Raw genomic sequence first — 23,475 nt, forward strand, 5'->3', positions numbered from 1 at the left:
TGGGCAACCTGCCCTAGGTTTATTTTGTGTGTTTACTTTGGAATCCATGAGAGGTTTCTTTTTTTTAAGAACTTCCCACACTAATGTAGCTGATAAATCCATTTCCTGTACGTACTGTCATATATTCTTTGTGGATTTATACACTTTTTATTCATTCATTGACCTTTGTACAAATGAGATGTATTCTGTCTTCAAGTTAGTGTTTGCCTTTAGGCAACAACTGCAATAAAATAAAACCTGTGGACAACCTCATATATAACCATTTAACTGGGTGTTACGACCTGGTTTAGCATTAGGATCAGACGTTCACGGTAAGGGAAAGGGTAAAGCGTGAAGAAAAGCGTTGGATCATTGATAGGTCCACATGAAGGACAAGGATGTGTGTGTGTACAAGCCCTGGTCCTTCTCACTAAAATTTCTGTCTAATCTTCCTATAGTATTATTTATATTCCAGTAACCTATGCCTTTACACTTTTATACTTACAAGTTAAATTTTACGTACAATTTTTGCCACCCTGATGTCTTCTTTGCCTCCAGCTCAGCTCTTCTGGGAGAAAAAAAATAAATAAATGTTTTGGCTGAATTTAGAGGCAGCCATGCAAACTAGGCCACCAAGCAGGGGATAATTGGGCATGTAATTATGAAAAGTCAAAAATGCAAATGAAGGTGTGGATACGGCGGCCGGTCAAGACGACGTCTGGACACTTGACCTATTTTCTTCCCTGAAGAGGCGCATTTCTTGCCCGGATTAACACGTGGGAAATCAGTTGGAATAACCCGTTTCAGTGCAGGGATTAAAGCGTGACTCTGTAAAAGGAAAATGTGTAATCCACACATCGGACAGGATGAAATTTTCATTAGGAACTGAATTAGGAATTAGTTAATTTTCTATGTTCCTGGGTCTCCCCTGTTAGGCACACAGAGGGGAGTTTTCTCCATTGTTAGTCTGTACGTTGTGACGTGTGACCTCCTTCCTGTTGACTGTCTGTGAGGCTGGTGATCGAGGAGCCTCCTACTGTAAACTACTCAGCATGAACATCAACTGGAGGCCTAAAATGTAAATGCAGCTAGTTCTCTCTGCTAGTGTTTCATTGAATCCCATCATCAATAAAGAAAAGAATAAACACTTTTTACTCAAGAAATTATAATTTCGTTAATAGACTCAAGCCATGAGACTAAAAAGAACCTCAAAAGAACCCAATCAAACAAATAAAGCAGAAATATTATGCTTTGGTATTTGTTAATTCAGGAAAATGAGCCATCTGTGAGGTGTAAAAGTAAGTCAACCTCTTGGATAACAAGTTAATTTCAAGGCCAAATAAGAGTCCATCTGTTCAGAAGTGTTTCCAATCAATGTAATGAGACTCAGGTGTTGTTCAGTGCCTCGTTTTGTTTAAAAATCTGATTTATCACAGTCTGATCTTCACAACACACTTGTGGAAATGGATGATGGCACGGACAAAGGAGCTCTCTGAGGAGCTCCGAAAAAGAGGTGTTGTTGATCATCAAGCTGGAAAAAGTTTACAAAACCATCTCTAAAGAGTTTGAAATTCACGGTCAGACAGATTGAGAACAAATGGAGGAGATTTAAAATGACTGTTAGCCTCCACAGGAGTGGTCGACAAACAAAGATCACTCCAGAAGCAAGATGCATAATACTCTGAGAGGTCACAAAGGAACCCTGGATAACTTCTAAGCAACTAAAGGCCACTTTAGTGAACAACCATGGTGTGCATGGCAGAGTGGTAAGGACAAAGCCACTGCTCCACAGCGTATGTTTTGAATAGGCCTAATCAAAATCTTAACATTTTCCAAAAGAAATGTTGTGGAAGGAGCTGAAGGCAGCAGTTTATTTAAGGAACCCCATCAGCATCTCAGAACTAAAGCAGTTCCGTACGGAGGAATCAGCGAATAATCCTCCAAGGCGCTCCAAGACGACTGATCAGCAGTTACCGTAAACGTTCTCCGTCATTGCTGCACACCAGATTCCTTTGCAATTCACAGACATGTACAATTGGTTTATTTTCTTGAATAAATAACTCCACAAGTTTGATATGTGGGCTATGTCGAAAAATTCTGAAGGGCACGACAACATTTTAGGCAGCACTGTAGTTGTAGTTCTTCATAAAGTAACAAAACACTCCAACAGCCTCTTTGGTGTTCTTTCACTTATTTAATCCCCTAGCTAATAATCCAGCAGTGTTTCCAGCTACAAACCTAACATGTCAGTATCCCATGCATCACATTTAGTCTGTTACAAAATACAGAGTATAAAAGCATTAAAGTTCTCAAGCTAAGCAATTAGAATTAAACCATGACATTTGAATACACTAAAAAAATGGTAAAATATAAAAATCTAAAAGTATAAATAGAAATTTGGTCCATCAAGATGATTACTATAATATTATTTACATTAGATTATTATCATTATTTTATTATTCCAGGCCCTTATTTTATATTTGACTTCATTAGCACACTGCTGCTACTGTTGCAATGGTATTTACAGAGGAGAGTTCAGTGCAGGAGCTCTATAAAAGACAAGCTAACAAAATATCATTTGATTTAAAAAGATGCAGCTTTTCCCTTTTTCCCCATTTGGCTCAGTGCCAATAAATACAAAGGTTTAGGAAAAGTAAGTTGAATGAAACATCTTAGGGCAGTACACTGTTACAACATCGGACAGTTAGTCTACAGCTTGTATCAAAGTTAGAAGTACAGGATGAAGAATACAAAAAGGCACACATTACAAAACCGTAAAGGGTCCAAATTCGTTCAGAAAATGGGTTGACGGGTTGAAGCGTGAGTCTGGCATCAGGAGGAATTCTATTGGTGGTTGAAGTAGAAGTGCTGCTCATTGTAGAAGTTGAATAGTTCTTTGTGGTTTTTTTGGGCAGTTACACGAGGGATTCAAGGCTCTCTGCGGTGTTGGCGGTTCCCACCACGATGGTCCCATTGTTGTCAGAGGACTGGAGGTTTTTCTCGTCTTCTTGTGTCCCGATGAGACTCAGCATGGATTTGTACAGGAACTGGTACTGCTCCTGGAAAACAACAGGTAACCAACTGTTACCGATCTCATTCCGTCTCTGAAGACAGCTGCAGTAAATGCCTAGCAAAACCCAGTCTTTAGTGATATCCATGGATTCCAGGCTATAGACAATCTTGCCTGAAGTTGCAAAGGATTAAAAAAAATCATATGATATGGTATGATTTTTTCAATTACAAAATCCTGAAAATTTTTAATGCCTTGAATTGAAGCTGAAAGTCTGAACTTTAACTGCATCTTGATTTTTTCATTTCAAATCTCCTCTGGTGGAGTACAAAGCCAAAACTGTGTCACTGTCTGAATATTTCTGAATCTATACTTTCCTCAAGACACTTGACTTACAATTTGGTTGTGTGTGTTTATCACAGTTATGCTGATGATGCACGGTGTCATGTTTTCTGTCATGGTTTAGTTTCTGGGGTTTTCTGTTTATTGTATTTTGTTAATTTCTTGGTTTTTCATAGTCATGGTTTAGTGTTTAGTTTGTCAGTTTTCTGTTTACTGTTATTTTGTTAAGTTCTGGATTTCCTGTTTGTGTCACTCCATGTCTTTTTTCCTTTTGATGAGCTCATTGGTTTCACCTTGTCTTGTTTCTTGATTTGTTTCACCTGTGTCTCGTCACCCCTGTTCCTTGTGTGTGTGTGTATATATAGCCCTGCCTTCCCCTTTGTTCCTTGTCATGTCATACTGTTTGTTTGCCAGGTTTCATGCCATAGTTTGTTCATGTTTTCCATGTCATAGTTTTTTCACGTCTGCCATGCCATAGTATCATGTCAAGTTCCATTTTTTTTCCAAGTGTGTGGATTTTTGCTTTTTTTTTTTTTTTTTTCTTTTTCTGGTGACCTCAGCAGCGCTTTTGGTTTGTTAGCTTTGTCTTTTTGTTAATTAAAAACGCTTTTTTCACCTACTTCTGCTCTGAGTCCTGCATTTGGATCCAAAAACACCCAATCCCCGCTAACCCTACTTGACACACAGCTCTTCTTATCAGTCATAGCTGGATGTCTGGTAATTAATTTACAGTAAAACTGAATTTCTGTTTCCCCCCCCACACCAGGTGCCTCTAATACCCTCCATAATCCATCATTTAGCCACTAACAGAAAACGTAGGCATCGCTTTTGGCTACCAGCTGTAATGAACATGAAAGTCATTTTACAACTTACACCTCAGGAATATTGCAAAAATATGTCCTCTATTATCTTATCTTATCCGGCAACTGGGAATGCTTATCTGTGCTGCAGTTGTGTTTATGCTGCCTAAGCCAAGATGCTGCTATCCAAATCAAGTTAATCTAAAACTCTGCAGCAAGAATATTCACTCACTCTCTTACTGCCTTCTGTTCTCACTACACTGCTACTGGTTAAATTTAGGATTCAATTAATTGATTAATCTTTCTCCAAAGAATATTGGTGAACTTCCAGTGCCATATATCCCTGCAAGGCCTCTCAGATCCCTTGACCAAAGTCTGGCAGTTGTGCCTCTCTCAAGAGTGAGAACATATTGGACTGTGCCTCAAAGAACTTATCTATCACTTGGATTAGGTCATTAACAGTTTTGTTTTGGTGATTCAAGAGCGTCCTCTTTGGCAGTCACTGTATTTCCAGACCTTGTCTATTAACACAGTGAATACATTTTAACAGCCTTACAATGTCGCTGAAGATTCCAGGTCTCATGAGGTTTGTCAGCTTGGCTACTTGGAAGACATCAACTGAGCCTTCTGCGTCCAGCTGGCGAGTCAGAGACGACAGAGCACAGAACGTTCCTGCTGTGACTCCACCCACACTGAAAAAAAAACCAAAATCACCATGTCTTGATTTCTGTGCTCAGAATAACAATCAGACCAAATGTAATTATTCTAATGGCAATGTGGACTAGTCAGAGAGGGTCTTACTCATCGTGGACAACTATGGGGCCGTCCTTAGTGGCACTATCTTCTTTTACCAGACTGAGGAACTCAAAGGTGTTGCTGATGGGACTGTCTGGGTTTGGCCAGCATGGGGCGCGGTAGTGTTTCACCTCCAGAACATAGTCGTCCTTTTGAGATGAGGAAAGATAGCAGACGTCAGTGACGCAGATTCATGAGGGGGAGTTTTAGAAGTTGCCTGACAAATCCCAAGATGTGAACTGAGTGGTATTAATGGACTGATGAAATTCTGCTGCACTATTCAGACAAAAGCAGTCTACTGAAAAATGGGACATAGACGTATGTTTAATATAAGAGTCTTTAGCCTTGCCACTCGTAGAGAAGTTCATAATAGCATTTTTAAATCAACCACAAAGTTATAGTTAAATATTTTAAATGTCAATGCTGTGAGCAGGGCAAATTGACTGAAAGCAGAAATCTCTGTGACTTGACACCACTTGCACGACTCTCTAATTTAGTATTATCAGTAATTGAGTATTATAGTTTCAGTGATTTTGTGGTGTGAGTAAAGCTGTCATGTTCCAGGCTGCACTAGCCTGTGTAGCTTCCAGTACGTAGTCCTGGACCACCACCCTGTCCTCGTTGGACAGACAGATGTTAGTCTCGCTCTTCTGAGTGACAGTGAACATCTCGTAGCTGGTTGGTTGCCCTTTGCGGGGCCAGAAGACACACAATTCTGCCTCCTCCTCCGCCTGCGAACAAGGTACATCAGCTAACAGTTACATCACACGCATATCTACTATTGTGAAGGAATCATTTAACAATTTGCACAACATTTCACTCTGACAGAAAGATGAAATGAGTCTCAAACTCAAATTGCCCCACATTCTTACTGACTGGGAAGAAAGAGAAAAGCTCCCGTAATTCTGACTTCAACTGGTCACAGTTGGTTGAAAGATGGTTTGGCCCAACAGTAGCCTTCTAGTTACACCTTTTAAATAATCTAAATAGGATACTTTTTCCGTGTACGTGGTGATTCGCTAACACATGAGAACAGATACAAGCATATACAGGCCTTTTAAATTTGCTGAATCGATTAATTAATTATGTTCTTTACTTGGACAGAAACTAAAATATGGTTTACCAGACTCAAGTGCTAAGTGGAAGGATTTTATTTACATGCAACTACAATCTTAGTTAACTTTTGTTGCCAAAATGTTTCTCAGCACGTTCTCTAACCGATTTGGCCTGAATAATATGAAGCAGAGTGAGGCTGGGGTTAGCCTAGCTTAGCATGAAGACATAAAGGAAGGGAAATATCCCTAGTGTAGCTCTGTCCAAGGCTCAGAAATAGTGGTGTTTGTGGACAAACTTAAGAAAATATACAACATAAGGACACTGGCAGGATTTCTGAAATGTGGACACTTTCCTTTGTTTATGCTAAGCTAGGTCCAGACTCAAATGTCATTGTTTTGTTATTTATTATAAAGCATACGGAGTAAGACTCACTCCTTATCCTGTTAATTATGTTATTCCCATTAAAAATAAAAAAGTTCCTCACCCCAGGCAGTGACACAATGACATGGACATTGTGGTCCCATATCATCCTCCAGAAGTCCTTTATGGTCCCAGGCAAAGGATTCTGGGTAATGATGAACTCTGTGCTATGTCTGTAACCCTGCAGGAACAAAACATTGCTGGATGATTCATTAATATCATCAGTTTATAAATACTACAGCATCACTCAGAATGAAAGTTAAAATGTTATGAGCTGCTGTAAGTGTGAGGGAAAATAAAAGAAGACAGTCACTATCATTAAATCTACTTAAGTCTACAAGTCCAGTTGTACTTATTTCAGCTTTTTTGGATATACCATGACCGGGATGACTGAGAACCTAAGACATCATTAGTGTGCTTTTACAAGGATTTTTAAAACTCTGGTTGCACTAAGAGGGAAAAAGTGCTGACAGACAAGATGTGAGTAAAAACGGCTTAATTGTTGGCTATTAGAAGGTGGTCTGAACAGTTTATTTAGTATTTACTAAAGCCTTCATGTTAATCTGAGAGCATTCAATCCAGAATTGCATTGACCTCAGTGTTAGAGGTCTAGCCTTGCTATTGTGACTTTGACGTCAGTACCAAGGGGGCTTACTGAGACCAACATGTTAAACTGTGTTCAGATTAATGCCTGAAAGAGGCTTTACGTTCTGTTAAAGGAACACTGGTTCCACTGACATCCATCTTCTCTTCTGCCTCTGAAGGGGATTTAAACCTGAGCAGAGTTCTTTTGTTCTTACAGTAATGTATGATGCATTGATGTAGTCTGACGTTTCCCCTGCTGTCGTACACAGACGCACTCTGGATTTCTCAACTGCAAGAAGAGATAGAAAACGAGAGTTTTTACTTCAAAATATGTTCACGCAATATATTCTCTCAAGATGATCTTTCAGCCTTGGCAAGTTAAACATTTGATGCTCCATTTCCTGATGAGATAGTTGGACTAACCAGGTATCACAGAAGAGTTTCTGTTCTTGTTACGGTTGCAGTCCTGCAGAGCTGTAGAGTAGTCACACTGCTTCACTCCGGAGTGACAAAGCTGCTGTGGAAAACATCACACAGATGTTAAGGACTAAAGAGCATCAGCACCAAATTGTTTTGTTTAAATGTAAACATGTGTATAATACAGCTGAACTAAATGTGATGTCTTTTAAGAAGGTGGTGACATGTTGGGGTTTCCTACCACTACCGGTCAGTGTTGTGGGCAAAAATTACATGGCATCCTTTGTGAGGTTTTGTCTAAATGAACCCATTAATGGCTTGAGAACAAAGAATGAAGTGTTTAATGAGCAGCTCACCTTGAACTGCCTTTCCAGGCGCGTCTTCCCAGCGGGCCCTGGGGTCAGCAGCTCGTCCACATATCTGTGCAGTTGAGCCGCTGCCACCTCCGTCTCGCCAGACAAGATGGCTTCCACCAAGGCATCGTGGATAAAAACATACTGCTCCTGCAGGGGGAAGGCACATAGTTCAGTGTTACAATTTCTCATTCAGACAGTCTTTTTCAATGTTAGTAACCAAGCACACAGGGTCTAACCCCTAATTCTTATTTCATGCTCACACCCTCTTTTGCTACCAACCAATCAGATGCCCTTCTGATGGCATTTCTTAATGAATAACAATGTAAACATATAAAGTGCTTAAAAGTTTGACGTGCTATACCTAACATCTCATTTCTGTCACTCTGAAGAAAATAAGGAGTTACTAAGTTCTGCTTAGAAATTCCTGTCAATTTTCCTCAGAGGTCCATTTATGTGTTGTGGTAATATGATTAGTCATCATTTATATGATGCGAACAACACACAGTTATAATTCCTGTCCATTCTGCTGATATTTGTTGCTTGGGCCTTTGAAGCTTGCTCTTATCGACATTAAGCGCTGGAGCTTCCTTTAGACTAACAAGGTTAACACAAATTAAAGCTCAGGTTGATGCCAAAGTCATCACTTCTAGAGATTTCAACACAAGGCTCAAAAATTTGAAGCAATGATGGAGTTAAGAGATCACAAAAGTTATATTCCATGATGAGAACAATATTCATGTGGGTCAAATTTTATGGCAAAACGTTGCATAGCAGTGGAAACATTTCATACAAAACCACAACATAACCGTGGTGCGAGAGCAAAGGTTTGAGCATTGCCAAAGTCATCATTATTAATTTTTTGGGAAACACAAAGACAGATTGACAGACTGATATTGGCATCCCTGCCATGGTCCTTTTTCAAACTCTTCAGTTTCTTGAAATGCAAATGGTTACTGGCTTATTGACTAAAGAAAATACATGGATGTGTATGAGCAGAGATAAGGTTGACCTCTGACCTCTGTTTGAACCAGGTAATTTCTCTGTGTGCGGATGTGTTTAAGGAAGCCTATGATGTTGACAGTGCCTTCTTCTTTCATCTGCTTCAGCATGCTGTCCAGGACGATGTAGGTGCCTGTCCGACCGACACCAGCACTGCAACAACAGCCACAAAGACAAAACTGAAATGAATCCTGAATTTCTCAAGTGAGGATGAAAATGAAAGAAAACTTCATCTGATCTACTCATATATTTCTGTCAGTTCTCACCTGCAGTGAACCACCATTGGCCCCATGTCGCCTGTCCTAGCTCTGGACGACTTACGGACAAAGCTGAGCAGCGGCAGAGCAAACTCTGGGACGCCCATGTCAGGCCACTGGGTGTAATGGTACTGTGTCACTGTCCGCTCATTGCTCCGCCCCTTCTGGGAGCCCTGCAGGAGGAGGACACCAAACAGAAAGTCATTAATAGGAAGATACTAACAATGACTCATTGCCATTAGTTGTATCCTTTAAGCATACTGGTCCAGAAGTATGTGTAATAAGTTTTTCTGTTAGCTACTGTTTTTATCTTGGCCACTCTTTTCTCTGTAATGTGTGTATGTAATACTTACTATTTAAGCATATAGGAAAATAGGTTTTGGTAACATATTAAGATCTGGTCATTTTGTACCCAGTAAACAGGGACTTTGAGTGAGTTTTCTGGCAGTTTAGAAATGCATTAGTAATAGTACATTCAGTGTCTATATTCAAGTGATGCTATATAAATTGATATTAACTAACATCAATGTAGTCTGGAAGCCAGACAAGCATCCCCACCAACAAATTATTTGTACTGGAAAATGCAGTAAATAAGACCTCGATGAGACTCTCTTCTCTCGAAGGGCACTCTGCGTGGACTTTAAGCTCGAGATGGGTGCTCTCGTGCTGGGCTCCATTCCCTGCCAGCTCCCCTCCTTCTCATAGAGGTTAAAATGATTTCCCTGCATTAAATTATAGCATGTAGTGGTTTGGAGTTGCTCATCATTTGGGAGGGCTTTATGTGGTGATGGGTAGAAGAGTAACAGCACGTCATCTGAGCAGCATGGAGTTGAATTAGTTTACAGCTGATTGGCTGGAGGTCTATTCAATTATGTATATAGCACAGAGGTGTTTTCTTCTCTGTATCAGTTGAAAAACACATCCCATAGTGAACTCCAAATGGTGTTACTAGACTCATATTCTGATAAAATTTGGTCTGGCTACACCAGGCTACAATCAGTGTAAACACAAGTCAGTGATTTACATTAATTTTAGATGTTGACCATGATGTTTGATGTCTTTCTTCTGCATTCAGCTTGTCAGTGCTAATTTTTGTACAGTCGTGATGGCTAACCTTTTTGGTGTGGGTGTTCCTGATGGTGAAGGTCCTCTGGGTGTAGTAGGCCAGGACTTTGGTGCTTTTTACAGTCACCAGGAAGCTGCCGTACTCCTCCTGCACCTCCATTGGCCAGTACTGATCACATTTCCTCTGAGGATACAGAAAACATCACATAATATCACTTATGAAATCACGCTCTACCTACCGCCCACGAACCCCAAGGGTTAGCAGTTCGATCCCCAGAATGTGCCACATGCCAAAGTGTCCTTGAGCAAGACACTGAAGCCCCAGTTGCTCCCAGTGCGTGGCACTGGTCTGTGAATGTGTGTGTGCTTGTGTGAGTGAATGGGTAGATGTGTCTGTGACTGTAAAGCGCTTTGCGTACCAATAGGTAGAAAAGCGCTATATAAAAACAAGGCCATTTACCATTTACCAATACTGAAACAACTGTGATGACATAAAATGTAAATAAAATTTTTGACTTTATTCCAAACAAAACAAACAAAACAAAAAATTCAACACGTAAACCCTAAGGATGTCACTGAAATAAAAGCTCATCCTTTGATTTCAGGTTGAGGAAATCAACCAGCATTGTGGGCCAGCATTTAACATACAAAGTATTAAATAAAATATAAAGTTGAGTTTTGATTTATTGGTTTTAATATACCTTTCACCAAAGTACTTTGAGTTTTTGTAGTGCTTTAGATTAAGAATTGTGAGACAAATATTCCAAGAACGCTGCTTTACATTCATTTAACCAGACTCCACATGCAAACATTAATAGCATATACTGTATGTTCTTAAGCTGGCTCCAAAGTGTCTTGATCTGATTCTATATATTAGTTACATACAACAAATATTCAGGTTTATTTCATCTACAAATGTAAATTCAATCTCAGACTGTGAGATTAAACTGGAGATCTGATCACTCACTCGTCCTTTCTCCACCAGGTTGGTAATCATGATGATGACGCCGACGTTCTGCTCCCAGATCATCTTCCAGAAATCCTCAGTGCTTGACCTCAGCGGACCCTGAGCGGCGATATACAACCGTGGCTTCTTGAAACCCTGAAAAACACACATCAGATACTTGAATGTTCGTGTTCATGTTTCCTTAATAAATGTTCATTCCTCACCTACTTGAAGGACAATACAGTTCCTTATTAAAATGGAATCTACTGATCTTTCATTTGTTCAACTGATGCAGAAACAATGAAGGAATATCCCGCCCACATCAGCCCATGTAATATTTTAGTCAAGTATCCAGTTACCTTTATACCTTCAAAGAGAGGGAACTATATACTCAAGAGCTGTAATTCCCAGACTTTTCCTCCAATTTCGATGTAAATAACCACATAAAAACTGGGAGTTCGCATATTAAGTCAATAACTCATTATATAAGTTGAATTTGTTTAGGTAAACTAAAGCTAAATAAATAAGATAAAATGTATTTATTTGTTGGCGGTCAGATGAGGATCTGAGTGTTTAAAAGAAATTGAAATGGAATGGCATCCATTTTATTGCCTTATTGTGTTGCTTTTAGTCTCTTAAAATACGACTGTTGTTTTTAACATACCTAGTAGCTCTCTGTATATTGTGATATGTTGTCACATGGGAGGCGTGGCCACGGAAATCATGGATGGTAGTGTGGAAAAGTTTGCATTTGGATCATGGGGATCCAATTGTGTGTAACCATCTGATGCAGCATGTTAGATCCAAACATTATTCCAGTGGGAGGGTCACGTACTGGATGCGGAAGAAAGCCACAACCACTGCCGCCTTTTAGCCTAAATTCTTATTAGATAATGAGTTTGGTAACACTCCATTAGGATTTCATAATGGGGCGTGTATCAACTGATACAGAGAAAAAAAAAAACATGTCTGCATGCAATTGGATAGTCCTACAACTTATCGGAGCAATGAAGTGTGTGACATTAGGTGGTTAAGGCATTCTTAACAAAGACTTTAAATGCCGTTAACTGTTCCTCTATTAACGCTAATTCACTGATGTCATTATCTTTTGCAATGGACGCAATAGAGGACTCTAAACAACTCGCTTCCCCGAAGGCAGACCATTTAGTTGTAAACAAATTCAAGTCAACGGCGTTCAGATGACACTGTTACTTTTCTGTCCATCACCACAAACGGTAAAGTAAATTTGATTGGCTAAGAATCTTTCCCGGAGCATGACCAGTTCCTAATGGAGTGACTCCAGTCCGACTTTCCTCCACAAACAGTTGGTGGGAGGATTTGTTGGTCTGGACTCCAGGCTAGCAACTTTTATGGTCATTCTGTCCTACTTCAAATAAAATCTGAATTTAAAAACAAATCTCTTGACTGAACAGTGTTCAAAAAGTCCACTTGGATATCCCTGTTCTTAATAATAAAGTCCTAAAGTGTTCTGCAGTCAGATTTACAATGTAACAACTCCTATTCATCATATTTTTGGGAGTGAAACACAAGGTTACAGACCAAAAAAGACTGAGAGGCTGCTCCACAGATGCCCACATTTGAGAATAAATCAATGAGAATAAAGTTTTTACTTAAAAGTTAAGAGTGGGCTGAAATGTAATGAGTCAGCCTTAAGGCAAGCTCAGCAGAGGGCACCATTCAATCTCTCACTTTGTTTGTTTGATAACCTTCAGATGACTGACAGTGTGAAGCTGCCTTCAGAGTTTGAGGCGCAGACAAAAGTGTTGAGCTGGAGAGATCCTCAACGTGCTTTTACCAACTTTGTAACCTGTACGTCAGCTCTCCAAGAGAGGCCATGACTGAAGCGGGGGCTTTTTGTGATGCCTCTGCCTTTCACAAAACAAGACACTGGTTTGTTTAGACACATAATGGAGAGACATGTAGGTCCTCACTAACAACAGCATGTTTCATGAATAGGTTTAGAAATATGCAGCATGGTGTACTGACTTCAGCTTACTGTAGTAAGTCAAAGAGGAAAACATGGAGTGGGTCTGAGAACAAAAATAAACTAAACCGCCTTTGGACCATCTGATAGGTATATCCAGAATATGTAGAAATGAGCCTTGAGGTAAAGATAAAGGCCTCAGTTCATCTGCAGATCATAAAAAGAACTGACAGATTCTTACATCCACGTAGTTTGCATTGATATAATCGGTCGTCTTCCCATCTTTGTCAGCCTGCACCGATAGCCGCACCCGGCTGTGGTCGTCTGAGATTTAAACAGAAAAAACAGAGCAACATGTGATCAGAGCAATGAGAACATCACTTATGTAAATTAAAAAATTTAAAAACGTAGGAACAGTAGCTACAAGTTAATAAGTCACTGTTAATGAGTGGGTAGATGGTAAAAACTATTCACCATTTAAGTCCTTACAATGAAATTCCAAAAGCCAGTGCTGTGATTGTGCTGTATCTCTCTGTGACAACATGCTGCATATCACACTGTGCTGATTTTGTACTCACAGGCTAAGATGTTGCTGTATCTGTTTTTAGTCTTGTTGTCAGGATGGTTGGAGCTGTCAGTGGTCAGCCCCATGTCCACAGTGCACACCTGCACCTCCTAGAAACACACACACACACACACAAAGTAAAGTATTTGAGCAGGATTCAATTGCTGCATGCGAGAAATGTTTCATTGCAAGCGCTGCATTAAACACACGCAGTGATGGCTGGTATAAGTGTGCTACGCACTCCCTATAATTTACAACAATGACAAGAAAATTAATGCCGAACAAAACTCATAAGATACTATTTTTAAATAGTACAGGATATACAGTATCTGAATGAGTTATATCACAAACAATGTGGATTATTTAGTTTCGCCTCCATTTTCGTTGTCTGTAGAGGATCAAATGTGTGTGACGTCTAGATACCAGGCACATCAGTTTTGTGGAGGTTAAACGGTTTAAGTCAGGACATGAAGTTTGTGTGCAAAGTGTGTACAATTTTTGGCAGATGTTACTTGGAAAATATTTTGTTAATAGAAAGCCTTTTTAGAAATAGAAGAAAAAAGAAGGAAATAACTGGAGTTCTTAAATGTTGAAATTTTTTATTTATTCTTTTTCTCCCAAGAACGGTGCACAAGAACCTTGTCTGAATAAATCCAGTCTATACAGGAACTGTGTGATGGCAGAATGTGGTACAGGGTAATAATCCTCTTTTCTCAGTAACGCGGTGACTTTTAGAAAATACTTTACAAGTGTCGTGGTTAGTATAATACATAGAGGAGTGGAGTTTTCAGCATTGGGAACTCAAACAGAATCTCTGCAAACTAAGTGAAAGGTATGTGTGACTATCTATCTGCATTGCAGCAGAGAAATGTGCGGGAAAAATGCAGTGAATCTGACTAAAAAAGACTTGTAACAAAGGTTATATATTAAGCCTATAATGGTTGCACTACTTCCATGGAAGCATATTGCATTAATTAAAGTGGAAAAAAGGACTTTATCTTGTAATAGCCTAACAGGAAAAGATCTCATAATTACAAAACTTGGATCTCATCATAACAAGATTTAATGATAACTGTGAAAAGATTGTTCTTGAAATTACAAGGTTTTGTACTTAAAAAAGGTTAAGGTAATTAAATAGTTGCTATACCTGAGAGGACAGGGGAATGGCCCTATCTGATTTAAATGCACAGGTATTTAGTATCCAGGCATGGATACAAAGATGCACTGTGTGCTAGCAGATAAACTCAGTTTTATATTTGTTTCCGTTTTTAAGAGTCAAGTATCTTATGTCAAGTTGGCCCCAGTGGCCACATGTGGTATTGCAACAAAAGAAAAGTGCAGTCCACAAAGCATGTTCACTCATAGACAACAAAGTAAGATGAAGTTTTAATGTTTGTTGGGTGAGGGTGTTGGGTTGGGTGTAATGAAATGGAGCTAAACGCTACTCCATTATCCACTTCTTAAAATATATCGCTCAGGCGTCTAAAGGAGACATGCCATGTGCATTTAAATTTTCCACATCAACAGAAACCCTTCATAAGACAAGACAAAAACATAGCTACGCCGCGTGCAGCAGCATTCGTCACAGAGTAAGGACGTGGTCGGGAGGAGAGCGTCTTACCTCATAACTCTCCTTCAGTACCTAATGACCAGGGTGAGGAAGCAGCAGGCAACCAGGATGTTTCCGTGACAACACAGTCAACCAAAGAGGTGCAAAAATACAAATTACAAGACAACACAACACAAAAAAACACCTCAAGACAATGTCATCTCACATCACATCTCATGCTACTGCCAACGCGAAGGCGAAATCAACATAAATGACAAATTAGATGATGTAGAAGATTCAAAGTAGAGTCGTCTGAAAATCTTTTTCATCATCTCCTGTTTCAGTCGCTCTATAAGTCCTAGCTATCTTTTGGATGCCTCTCTGTGGGATATACTCTAAGAACTACGATCTAAATGATTCCTTCTTTATCTCTGTTTTCCTTTAGGTCCTATTTATTTTATATTTGTTAATTCATTTATTCTGTAACTAAGTGAGGATTTTTTTGTGTTTTATGTCATTGTACCTAGCATAATAATAATGTCTGGACAGAAACATACAGTGATGGGTAACTGTCAGTGTTTTTGGGACATTTATGAACAAAATAAACAATCGGATAATCCTAAATTTTCTTTGGGGAATTAAAGGCAGATTTTCTGTATCTGGATATGGACTTGGATTTTCCTTGTTGTTCTGTCTTGTTTTTTTTTGCTGTTTTTCCATGAGCTTTCAATTTTGGACCAGTGTAATTGTTTGCTCCACCCTTGTTAGCTTCACCTGAGTCTTGTTCCCTTGTTTATCTCTGGTATACATACAGTAGTCCTCTTTCTTCACTCTTCTTTGTCAGTTAGTCTGTTTATTTCCAGCTGTGCTTGAATGTTGCGTTTCCCTTGAATCTCACTGTGTTCCCTACTTGCTTGTGGTTTTCATTCTTTTTGGTTTGTTGGAGTCTTTCTATATCTCTACATGGCTGACTCTGGAGCACTCTCCATTATGTAAGATTCAACTGAACTGACTTTTATTATTGAATTCTCGTCTGTGCCCTGTGTTTAGGTCCCTTCTTTCAAACTTAAAGACAACGGTTCGATCCCTGGTGCATGGGCAACCTTGAGCAAGACATCTTGTTGAGCAAGACTGTGTGAATGTGTGTGCACTTGTTTGAACGAATGGGTAGACGTGTCATTGTGAGTGTAGGGCGCTTTGATTACCAATACGTAGAAATAAATACAAAACCATTTACCATCACATTCTTCTATTGATCTGTGATTACTTTCACTGCTTATGATGTGAGGGAACATTGGTGTCCATGACTGTTTACAATTCTGTGATGGCTAACAATAATCAGTGTGTTATAGAACATTTCAGTAATTTGATATAATATGTGATTGTCGCGGTAACTTGACAGGGAATTTCTATCATCATCTTCATCTAGTCTTTATGTTGATTTTGTCTTTACTGGCAGTTTCGGAACAAAACAAGACGGAGCTTCAGTTCATTAAGTGACTGTCCTGACGAACGTCAGCGGGCAAAAGACAAGTGCCACACTGCTCACAAGAATGAATGGAGGCCCCTCACAAAGACATGAGCAGGACTGCAACATTCACTCTCCATCTGATTATGATATCAGTTCTCACAAGTGGGAATGAAAACCGTAATCACAATCACTATTATTATTATTACTGGTCAAGCAGTGTTGTAGCCCTGCATCAGGCCAGTACATTCGACATCATTACAAGTCATCATGCAGCATGCAGACAACATGACAAAGCTCACAACCACAATTCCTGCACAACTCTCTCACTCTGACACACAGACACCACACAGGCTGTTAAAACATGCATTTAAATATGAGCTAGACTTTATTCCCTCATACTTTTATTTCATACCTCAAACTCTCGTTGGAATCCCTGAGTGTCATGAAGTTCAGCAACGTGTTTGACAAAGTCCTTTACTGGAAAAGCTGTTTGCTCGTCTGGAAGATTAAAAAAAATGTATTAACTAAAAAAAAGAATGAAACAACAACAACAGCAACAACAACAATGCCTGTGCCTGATAGGTGGAATTACCAAATATTGCATTCTTCTTTCAGAGAAGAAAATTAGGCTTTTTCATCTGGAATAACATTTCTTTAAGACAGTGCACCTTGAAAATATCTCTCAAATTCAGGACATTTTTGTGATATTTTTGTAAATTCGGGGAACTTTTGGAAGACCTTTAAGCAAAATGTAAGAAGACATTTTAGAAAAGTGAGGACTTCTCTAAATACACATATGCTGTATGTATCTGTGAGAAAGAAAGAAATGTTCAAAAGATGTGAGCACGCCGCAAAATGCTGAACCTTTGGGATGGTTAAGGCATTTTTGGAAGGAGGATTTATTTTTAAAAAGTAAGCATTCGGTAAGGTGAGGCTATTTTTTCTATAGAGTCTCGAGATTTTATACATTTTGGACTAAAGTTGATGTTACAGATTACAAAAGTTACAGGAGTTATGGTTACATGTCAGGAAGAACCCCCTCAAGTACAGAAAGATGTGTGGCATGTGTGTTATACCGGATGTTAACGCAGCAGTGGACGTCGCAGCGATGACTCTGGGTGATGAGCTGTGGTCGATGTAGAAGTGAGCCGTCTGAAAGCACATCCTGCACAGACAACACATTTCATTCCAAGGACATTTGAATGAAGTGACCTCATTTTGTTCTAAAAAAAAAAATAAAAATTCAAATAATACAGACAGAAATGTGTCATTTCTAATTATGTTTCACAAAACTGAGAAAAAATAATTAGTGTTAAACTTAAAAACAGAGAAAATCCAAACCCCAAGGGGAGTAAATAATGGAGCAAACCAACAACACGGCACTGATTCTGAGAGGCAGACGACGCTTTTGTTTTCATGTGATTCGGCGTTAGCCCAGATTCTTCTGGAGAATACACAGTAATCTTCCCATAAACACAGGAAAAAAAGATGTTCTGGTAATCCTTGACAAGTTTTTAAATGGATGAGCCCGCCTCTCTGATGAACCTGTGTTGTCTCGGCCAGAAATGGGCATCAGGGATTATCGCCGACAAAAAAACACAGAATGAGGGTTGAGCTTGTAGATTAAAGACTGATACACTGAGAAACTGCTCTGACACACACAGATGCTCTCCCAGCTAGATTTCCATTTAGAGTGTAGAGTTGTTCAGAGCTGTTCAGCGCAGAAGGTCATTCTGTACCTGAACAAGTTCATTTCTAATGACTGTAATTTCATTTTTATTGTTCAACAAAGGTCAAAAACTCAACACCATTTTAAATCTGTTCAGCTTTCAATTGCAACAAGTCATCAAGTCAATATCATACAGTAGATTAATCAGTCATTACCTGTTGACCTGCCTATCCGTGTTTTGTAAATAAAGCAACGCAGAAATACATAAAAGAAAATGAAGGTATGAGAGGAAGATCTCTATGCCTACATTTTTTCAGCCACATTAGCATAGCTTTGTAGGTAGCAGTCTTGGTTAGTTCGTTTAGATCAGGAGTTCAGAATAAAGTGTCTCAGCAACTACTGGATGGATTGGCATGTTTGGCTTTGACTTCCTGTTGATGAATGTTGACTTTTCATGTACAAAACTTCCATTATGTGGTCAAGAGATTTGACATTAGCCATAATTTGATTTATGTCAGAATGACAACCCATCACATGGACTCAGTTCTGGCTTGGTATCTGTGGCAATAAACAGCACGAACGCACACCATGTATGTCATGTTGTATGTCTCTAGCCTTGAAGCCAGAGCAGCTTTCCCCACCCACAACTGTTTTTGCACTGGGCTCCGTTTGGAACTGATTATTCTCCACCAAAGATCTGCTGGGCCAATCAAATAGTCTGGGTGGTCTTTATGTGGTGATGGACAGAAGAGTAACAGTGACGTAGTCATACAGGTCATTGGAGTCCTATGGAGCTGAATCAGTTTACAATAAATGGCTTGATTGATTGGTTATACTGTGCCTATGCTGAACTGTAAATTTGCATGTTATATTGTGTTCCATGTTCATTATCATGGTGCTGTATCCCATGTTTCTAGGTATGTTGAAATGCAATGGAGGTGTACAATTTGTGAAAAAGAATTTCCCCTCGGGACAATAGTGTGCTGGGGCGCTGTCACCTCTCAGCTGTCTTGACAAGTAGGTGTACGCTACATAAATATGTAAATCTTGGCTGCAAAACAATCCTAAAATGAAATAAAAATGCTCTGTTGTACTACACACCTTGTAGACAAGTCAGCATTTATAGTACTTTTTCTGACAACACAGACTGAACACAAACTCATCCGTAAGGTTGGTGATGTCGTGAGGGTGGAGCTGAACTCTCTGACTGTAGTGTGAGAATGGAGGACGTTGTCTAAGCTACAGACATCTCAGACAACATATCCGAGATGGTCTATATGATGGTTGAAAGGAGCTGCTAGACTGTCTTTCCAGGCTATGTGAGCTAATTTTTTTCTGTTATCTTCAGATTTTCCTCAGTTAACTAGCTATCTGAAGCAGTTCCATTGCTAGTGTATTGGTATTTGTTGTTTTCTTTTGACCTCATATGACTTGACCATCACTGGACACTGTGCATCTAAGTTCTGCTGCTCAGTTGACCAGCACGGAAAATAAAAGAAGCCTTACATAACTAGCTGTCTTGCTTTCAATTCCAGCATTCCTGATGGTATGATTTAACATTTTTAACACTGACGTCTACAGATAACGCATGCCCTTATGTGAGTTTTCTTCCGCCGTTAAAATGTCTTCTTGTCACAGCAAGCAAAGCAAGATGATTTTCTGATAGACGGTAGGCTATCTGATGTTGTATCTGAGACATGTTAAACAGACAATAGTAGTTAGCTGTTCATTGGCTGCCTTACTGTATTTTCTTGTTTATCTAGTGAGACTAAAACTACTTAATCTGATTACATTGATGTAAAGTGTAAGAAACTCAGCCTGAAATGAGAATACAGCTGCTGGTCATTAAAAAACCCACAGACAAACAGTCTAATGCATCCTGTTAGCAGGTGAAAACACATTTTTAGACTTAGCCATTAAGTGTTTGTTTTGTTAAATCCAAACCCTTGTTTAGAATAATGAAGATGTCTGTCCTCCTATCCATATCTGTTTGATTGTTGTTGAATCTATCTTTCTGATAGCATGTGGTCTCGGCTTCCTCTGGAGAAGCTGCAACATGAATAAAGCTGGATTAGATCAGGTGCTTTTAAAAACCACTGAGCTCCGTGTAAGTTTGTTGCACATCTCGCAGCCTGTTGTAAACTTGTAGAGTCAACCAAAATCTCCTCAAACTGCTTGACCTCAAATGCACAGCAATCCAGCAGTCCAAATGAGCACCGTGTTGTCGCGAGGGAGTGAAAAAGCGGCACAACAGCAGCGGGATTAGTGTGGTTTGGCCTCCCGCCGCACGCCCTACAAGACGCTGACACGATTCCCTGTGTCGGATATAATCAGACGGATGTCCTTTTCTATCCCCTGGCCCTCTCTGGACGCTCTCATCTGAGTGGATGCTCAGTGCGCTACAGCTGAGGTACATTCTTCACTCAAGACTAATCCCCCTGCTCCTCAGATTATTACCAGCTTAGCACTGCTCAATCTTGGATATACAACAACAAGCCGAGCGCAAAACAAGAACAATATGTTGAGTCTTCAAGGCAGATGAGAAATGTACATTCTATGAAAAACATTACTTTTACACTGTACTTGACAAGGCGTCTTTTTATTGGATTTCAGAAGTTGGTTATTTCACCGTCTGAGTGTGCAGCAAGATTTTCTAGATGTTGTCAGCACGAGGAAAAACTTTTGGGTTCACCCTTAAGAACATAATAGAACTTTTTCTTTAACAATACTCGAAGTAACAAACCAAATCAAGCAAGTCTCAATAAATGACAAAATCTCTCAAGGCCATCCAAAACGAATCAACACATGAAAAGCAAGTGACAGCAACAGCTGAAAGGCTTCATTCAGTATACGCCGGCAGCCGATAACTGGCATAAAACAGGGGGTATTGTTCTATGAAGGGGCTGTTGGTGAACAAACACACATACACACACACACAAATGAAAACCCTCAGCACAAGATCAAGATGGACGAGATCAAGCCTCTCAGATGAATGAGTCTGCTGGCTGAAGCCTCCACTTGATGACCCCTCCTCAAAATACACGGGATATGATGAGTTTGGAGGGCAGGGGGTCAAGGCGGGGGTTGAGCAGCGTGTGTGTTTTTTGAAAATACTTTGACCAGTGATGACAACAAGAAGTGGCTGCAGGACAGCTGAAAGCTCTGATTTGAAGTCAGGACAATGAAATTTATTTTGTCAAGGGAACGCTTTGACATGAAGGAAACAGGTAGGATTTAGACCTACTTTAAATATGCAAAGATACACTTTTTATATGTAAATGTTGGTGTTTATGAATAAAGCAGAAGGTGCAGTTACTCAGGAACTACAGACTCACTGTCTTCATGTGGACACTGTTTATGGTAGACACCCAGTATGCTACAGAGAAAGTTCAAAAACAACCTGTCTGTCAGGCTGCACTTAGGATAATATTGGGATGAAAACGTCAATGTCAGCGTTAAATTTACCAGCAGTACTGACCTCCAGTAGACGAGAATACCAATGAGGACTATCAGGCCAAGGACAGTGAGGGAGGAGATGACAGCCAGAGGAACCACAGCCTTCTCTTTGTCTCTGATTGAGCCAACCCTCGACTCATGGCTGCTGTTACTGGCATCTGGAAAGGAAAAAGTATAGAATTAAAGCTGCTGCTGGGCGAGCTTCGCTAACCTTGTGTTTCTCAGAGCATGGGTTGCATACATTTAAATGGTAGGACCTTAGCCCACAGAACATGGTACATACACAACATGGCACATAGTTTGATGGAAAGAGGGAAGTCTACAAAAGAATTTGAAGAATTTCAACCAAAAACTGAACCTAACAGCACAAAACAAAGCATTTGAGGGAGTCATGGGCAAGTTTCTAAATTGATTCTACTGATTGGATAGAAGAGAACAGTAAACATGAGTTTTTGATGAGCAACTGCAGCTTATCTCAAAGGCAACAGTGGTAGCAGGCCGTATACAGTACTTGTCCCTTGATGTGTGGTGCATTCATATTTAGTGGTGCCCCCTAAAACCTGCAGCCAAAATACCAAAATGTACAAGAAGCCGAACTGATACCCAGTGTGACTGATGTAGCTCAACCAGTTCACGCTGCCTTTAGAGCAGCTTGACCTCCTTGAATCATTTGTAGAACTAGAACTCCAACATTCTCAGATCTCTTATATCTACTTCAGAAAGACACATGAACCGCACTTATAGCCCGGCACTAAAACATGATGCATCGCCCATTCACTTTCACCTACCTACGGCACAAACACTAAACTCATCACATTCAATCCACCTGCCAACCCACTTGAAAGAAACACAGAGACACTCAAAAGCTCATAATCAAACGTCTGCCACAGATCAAGCAAGAACACATTCATCAAACTACAGTGGCACACGGGCACAGATGCTGCTTCAATCATGCAGCATAATTGTAACTTCCAATAAGGAAAAATGAAAACCTGATGACTGAACATGACCTCACTGAGATGCCGCTGCTGAATCCTTCCATTATTATCTGATAACCAGTCAGGAAAACAGTAGTATAAGCTAACCTTGACTCAGAGGCTTTGTCTGAACTTACCTCTTCTGCACAAACTGACCCAGTTCAGTTGTGAATGGCGCAGTCAGCCCTGTTCTGTTGACTAGTTCATAAAGAGCCTGTTGTGTGCCTTCTATTTGCTGCTCACTCAGAGTAAAACACATTCATCCAACAGATCTTTGTTTGCCTCCCATAAACCCTGGACACACTGCCGATTATGATGAGAAAAGAAAAGAAAAGGTCTGGACAGAAGTTGGAGAAGGTTATTCATTCTAGTGCAGTGGCAGAAGAGAGAAAGGAAATAGAAGTGAAAGCAAATCTAATGAAAATGAAGGACTCCAAACTTCTACTCAGAAGATCCCTCTGAAAAGATTTCCCACTAAGTGATAAAGACAGAGTTCTGTTACTGCACATCTGACTGTCAGAATGTCAGGGGCATGGCTATAGGAAACGTGCAGGGTACAGAAGGATGGTATTGTAAAGAACCATAACAATGTTTTTGCATGTTTTATTGTTGAGTGATCTCCTTTTGACAGCCATTAGTTTCAGATAATTCTTCACAGAAGTCAAGGTAATTTCTAAAATCAAAAATTTGCCTAAAAGGGCGGCTTTACGATCTTAACAACTTATCTGCGCAACTTTGAATTAGACAAATGACTTGAAACTATTGGCACACTGATACTCTACATTTTCTTCCACATGTTAAAGTTCAGGCTTTTTT

The 23,475-nt window shown here is 39.8% G+C and overlaps 1 protein-coding gene across 4 annotated transcripts in view; it reads right to left on the reverse strand.

Moving 5' to 3' along the window:
* Nucleotides 1–1,690: 1,690 nt before the first annotated feature.
* ptprz1a (protein tyrosine phosphatase receptor type Z1a) overlaps nt 1,691–23,475 on the reverse strand; it is a 78,304-nt gene continuing 56,519 nt past the window's right edge. The window contains exons 13-30 of one of the 4 annotated variants that reach the window (XM_084554774.1): nt 21,705–21,840; nt 17,634–17,722; nt 16,970–17,055; nt 15,159–15,179; nt 13,551–13,647; nt 13,214–13,296; nt 11,049–11,183; nt 10,131–10,265; nt 9,026–9,189; nt 8,777–8,912; nt 7,761–7,907; nt 7,411–7,504; nt 7,203–7,276; nt 6,467–6,583; nt 5,502–5,657; nt 4,933–5,075; nt 4,688–4,823; nt 1,691–3,038 (exon numbers count right to left, since the gene is read on the reverse strand). In XM_084554774.1, the coding sequence (XP_084410900.1) occupies nt 2,895–3,038; nt 4,688–4,823; nt 4,933–5,075; nt 5,502–5,657; nt 6,467–6,583; nt 7,203–7,276; nt 7,411–7,504; nt 7,761–7,907; nt 8,777–8,912; nt 9,026–9,189; nt 10,131–10,265; nt 11,049–11,183; nt 13,214–13,296; nt 13,551–13,647; nt 15,159–15,179; nt 16,970–17,055; nt 17,634–17,722; nt 21,705–21,840 (2,093 nt within the window). In that variant the 3' untranslated portion in view covers nt 1,691–2,894. The remainder of the gene's footprint in view (nt 3,039–4,687; nt 4,824–4,932; nt 5,076–5,501; nt 5,658–6,466; nt 6,584–7,202; nt 7,277–7,410; nt 7,505–7,760; nt 7,908–8,776; nt 8,913–9,025; nt 9,190–10,130; nt 10,266–11,048; nt 11,184–13,213; nt 13,297–13,550; nt 13,648–15,158; nt 15,180–16,969; nt 17,056–17,633; nt 17,723–21,704; nt 21,841–23,475) is intronic. The other 3 variants (XM_084554776.1, XM_084554775.1, XM_084554777.1) reach the window with 3 other exon arrangements.

The sequence above is a fragment of the Chelon labrosus genome, assembly GCF_963514085.1.
Source record: "Chelon labrosus genome assembly, chromosome: 11".
NCBI classification, from domain to species: Eukaryota; Metazoa; Chordata; class Actinopteri; order Mugiliformes; family Mugilidae; genus Chelon; species Chelon labrosus.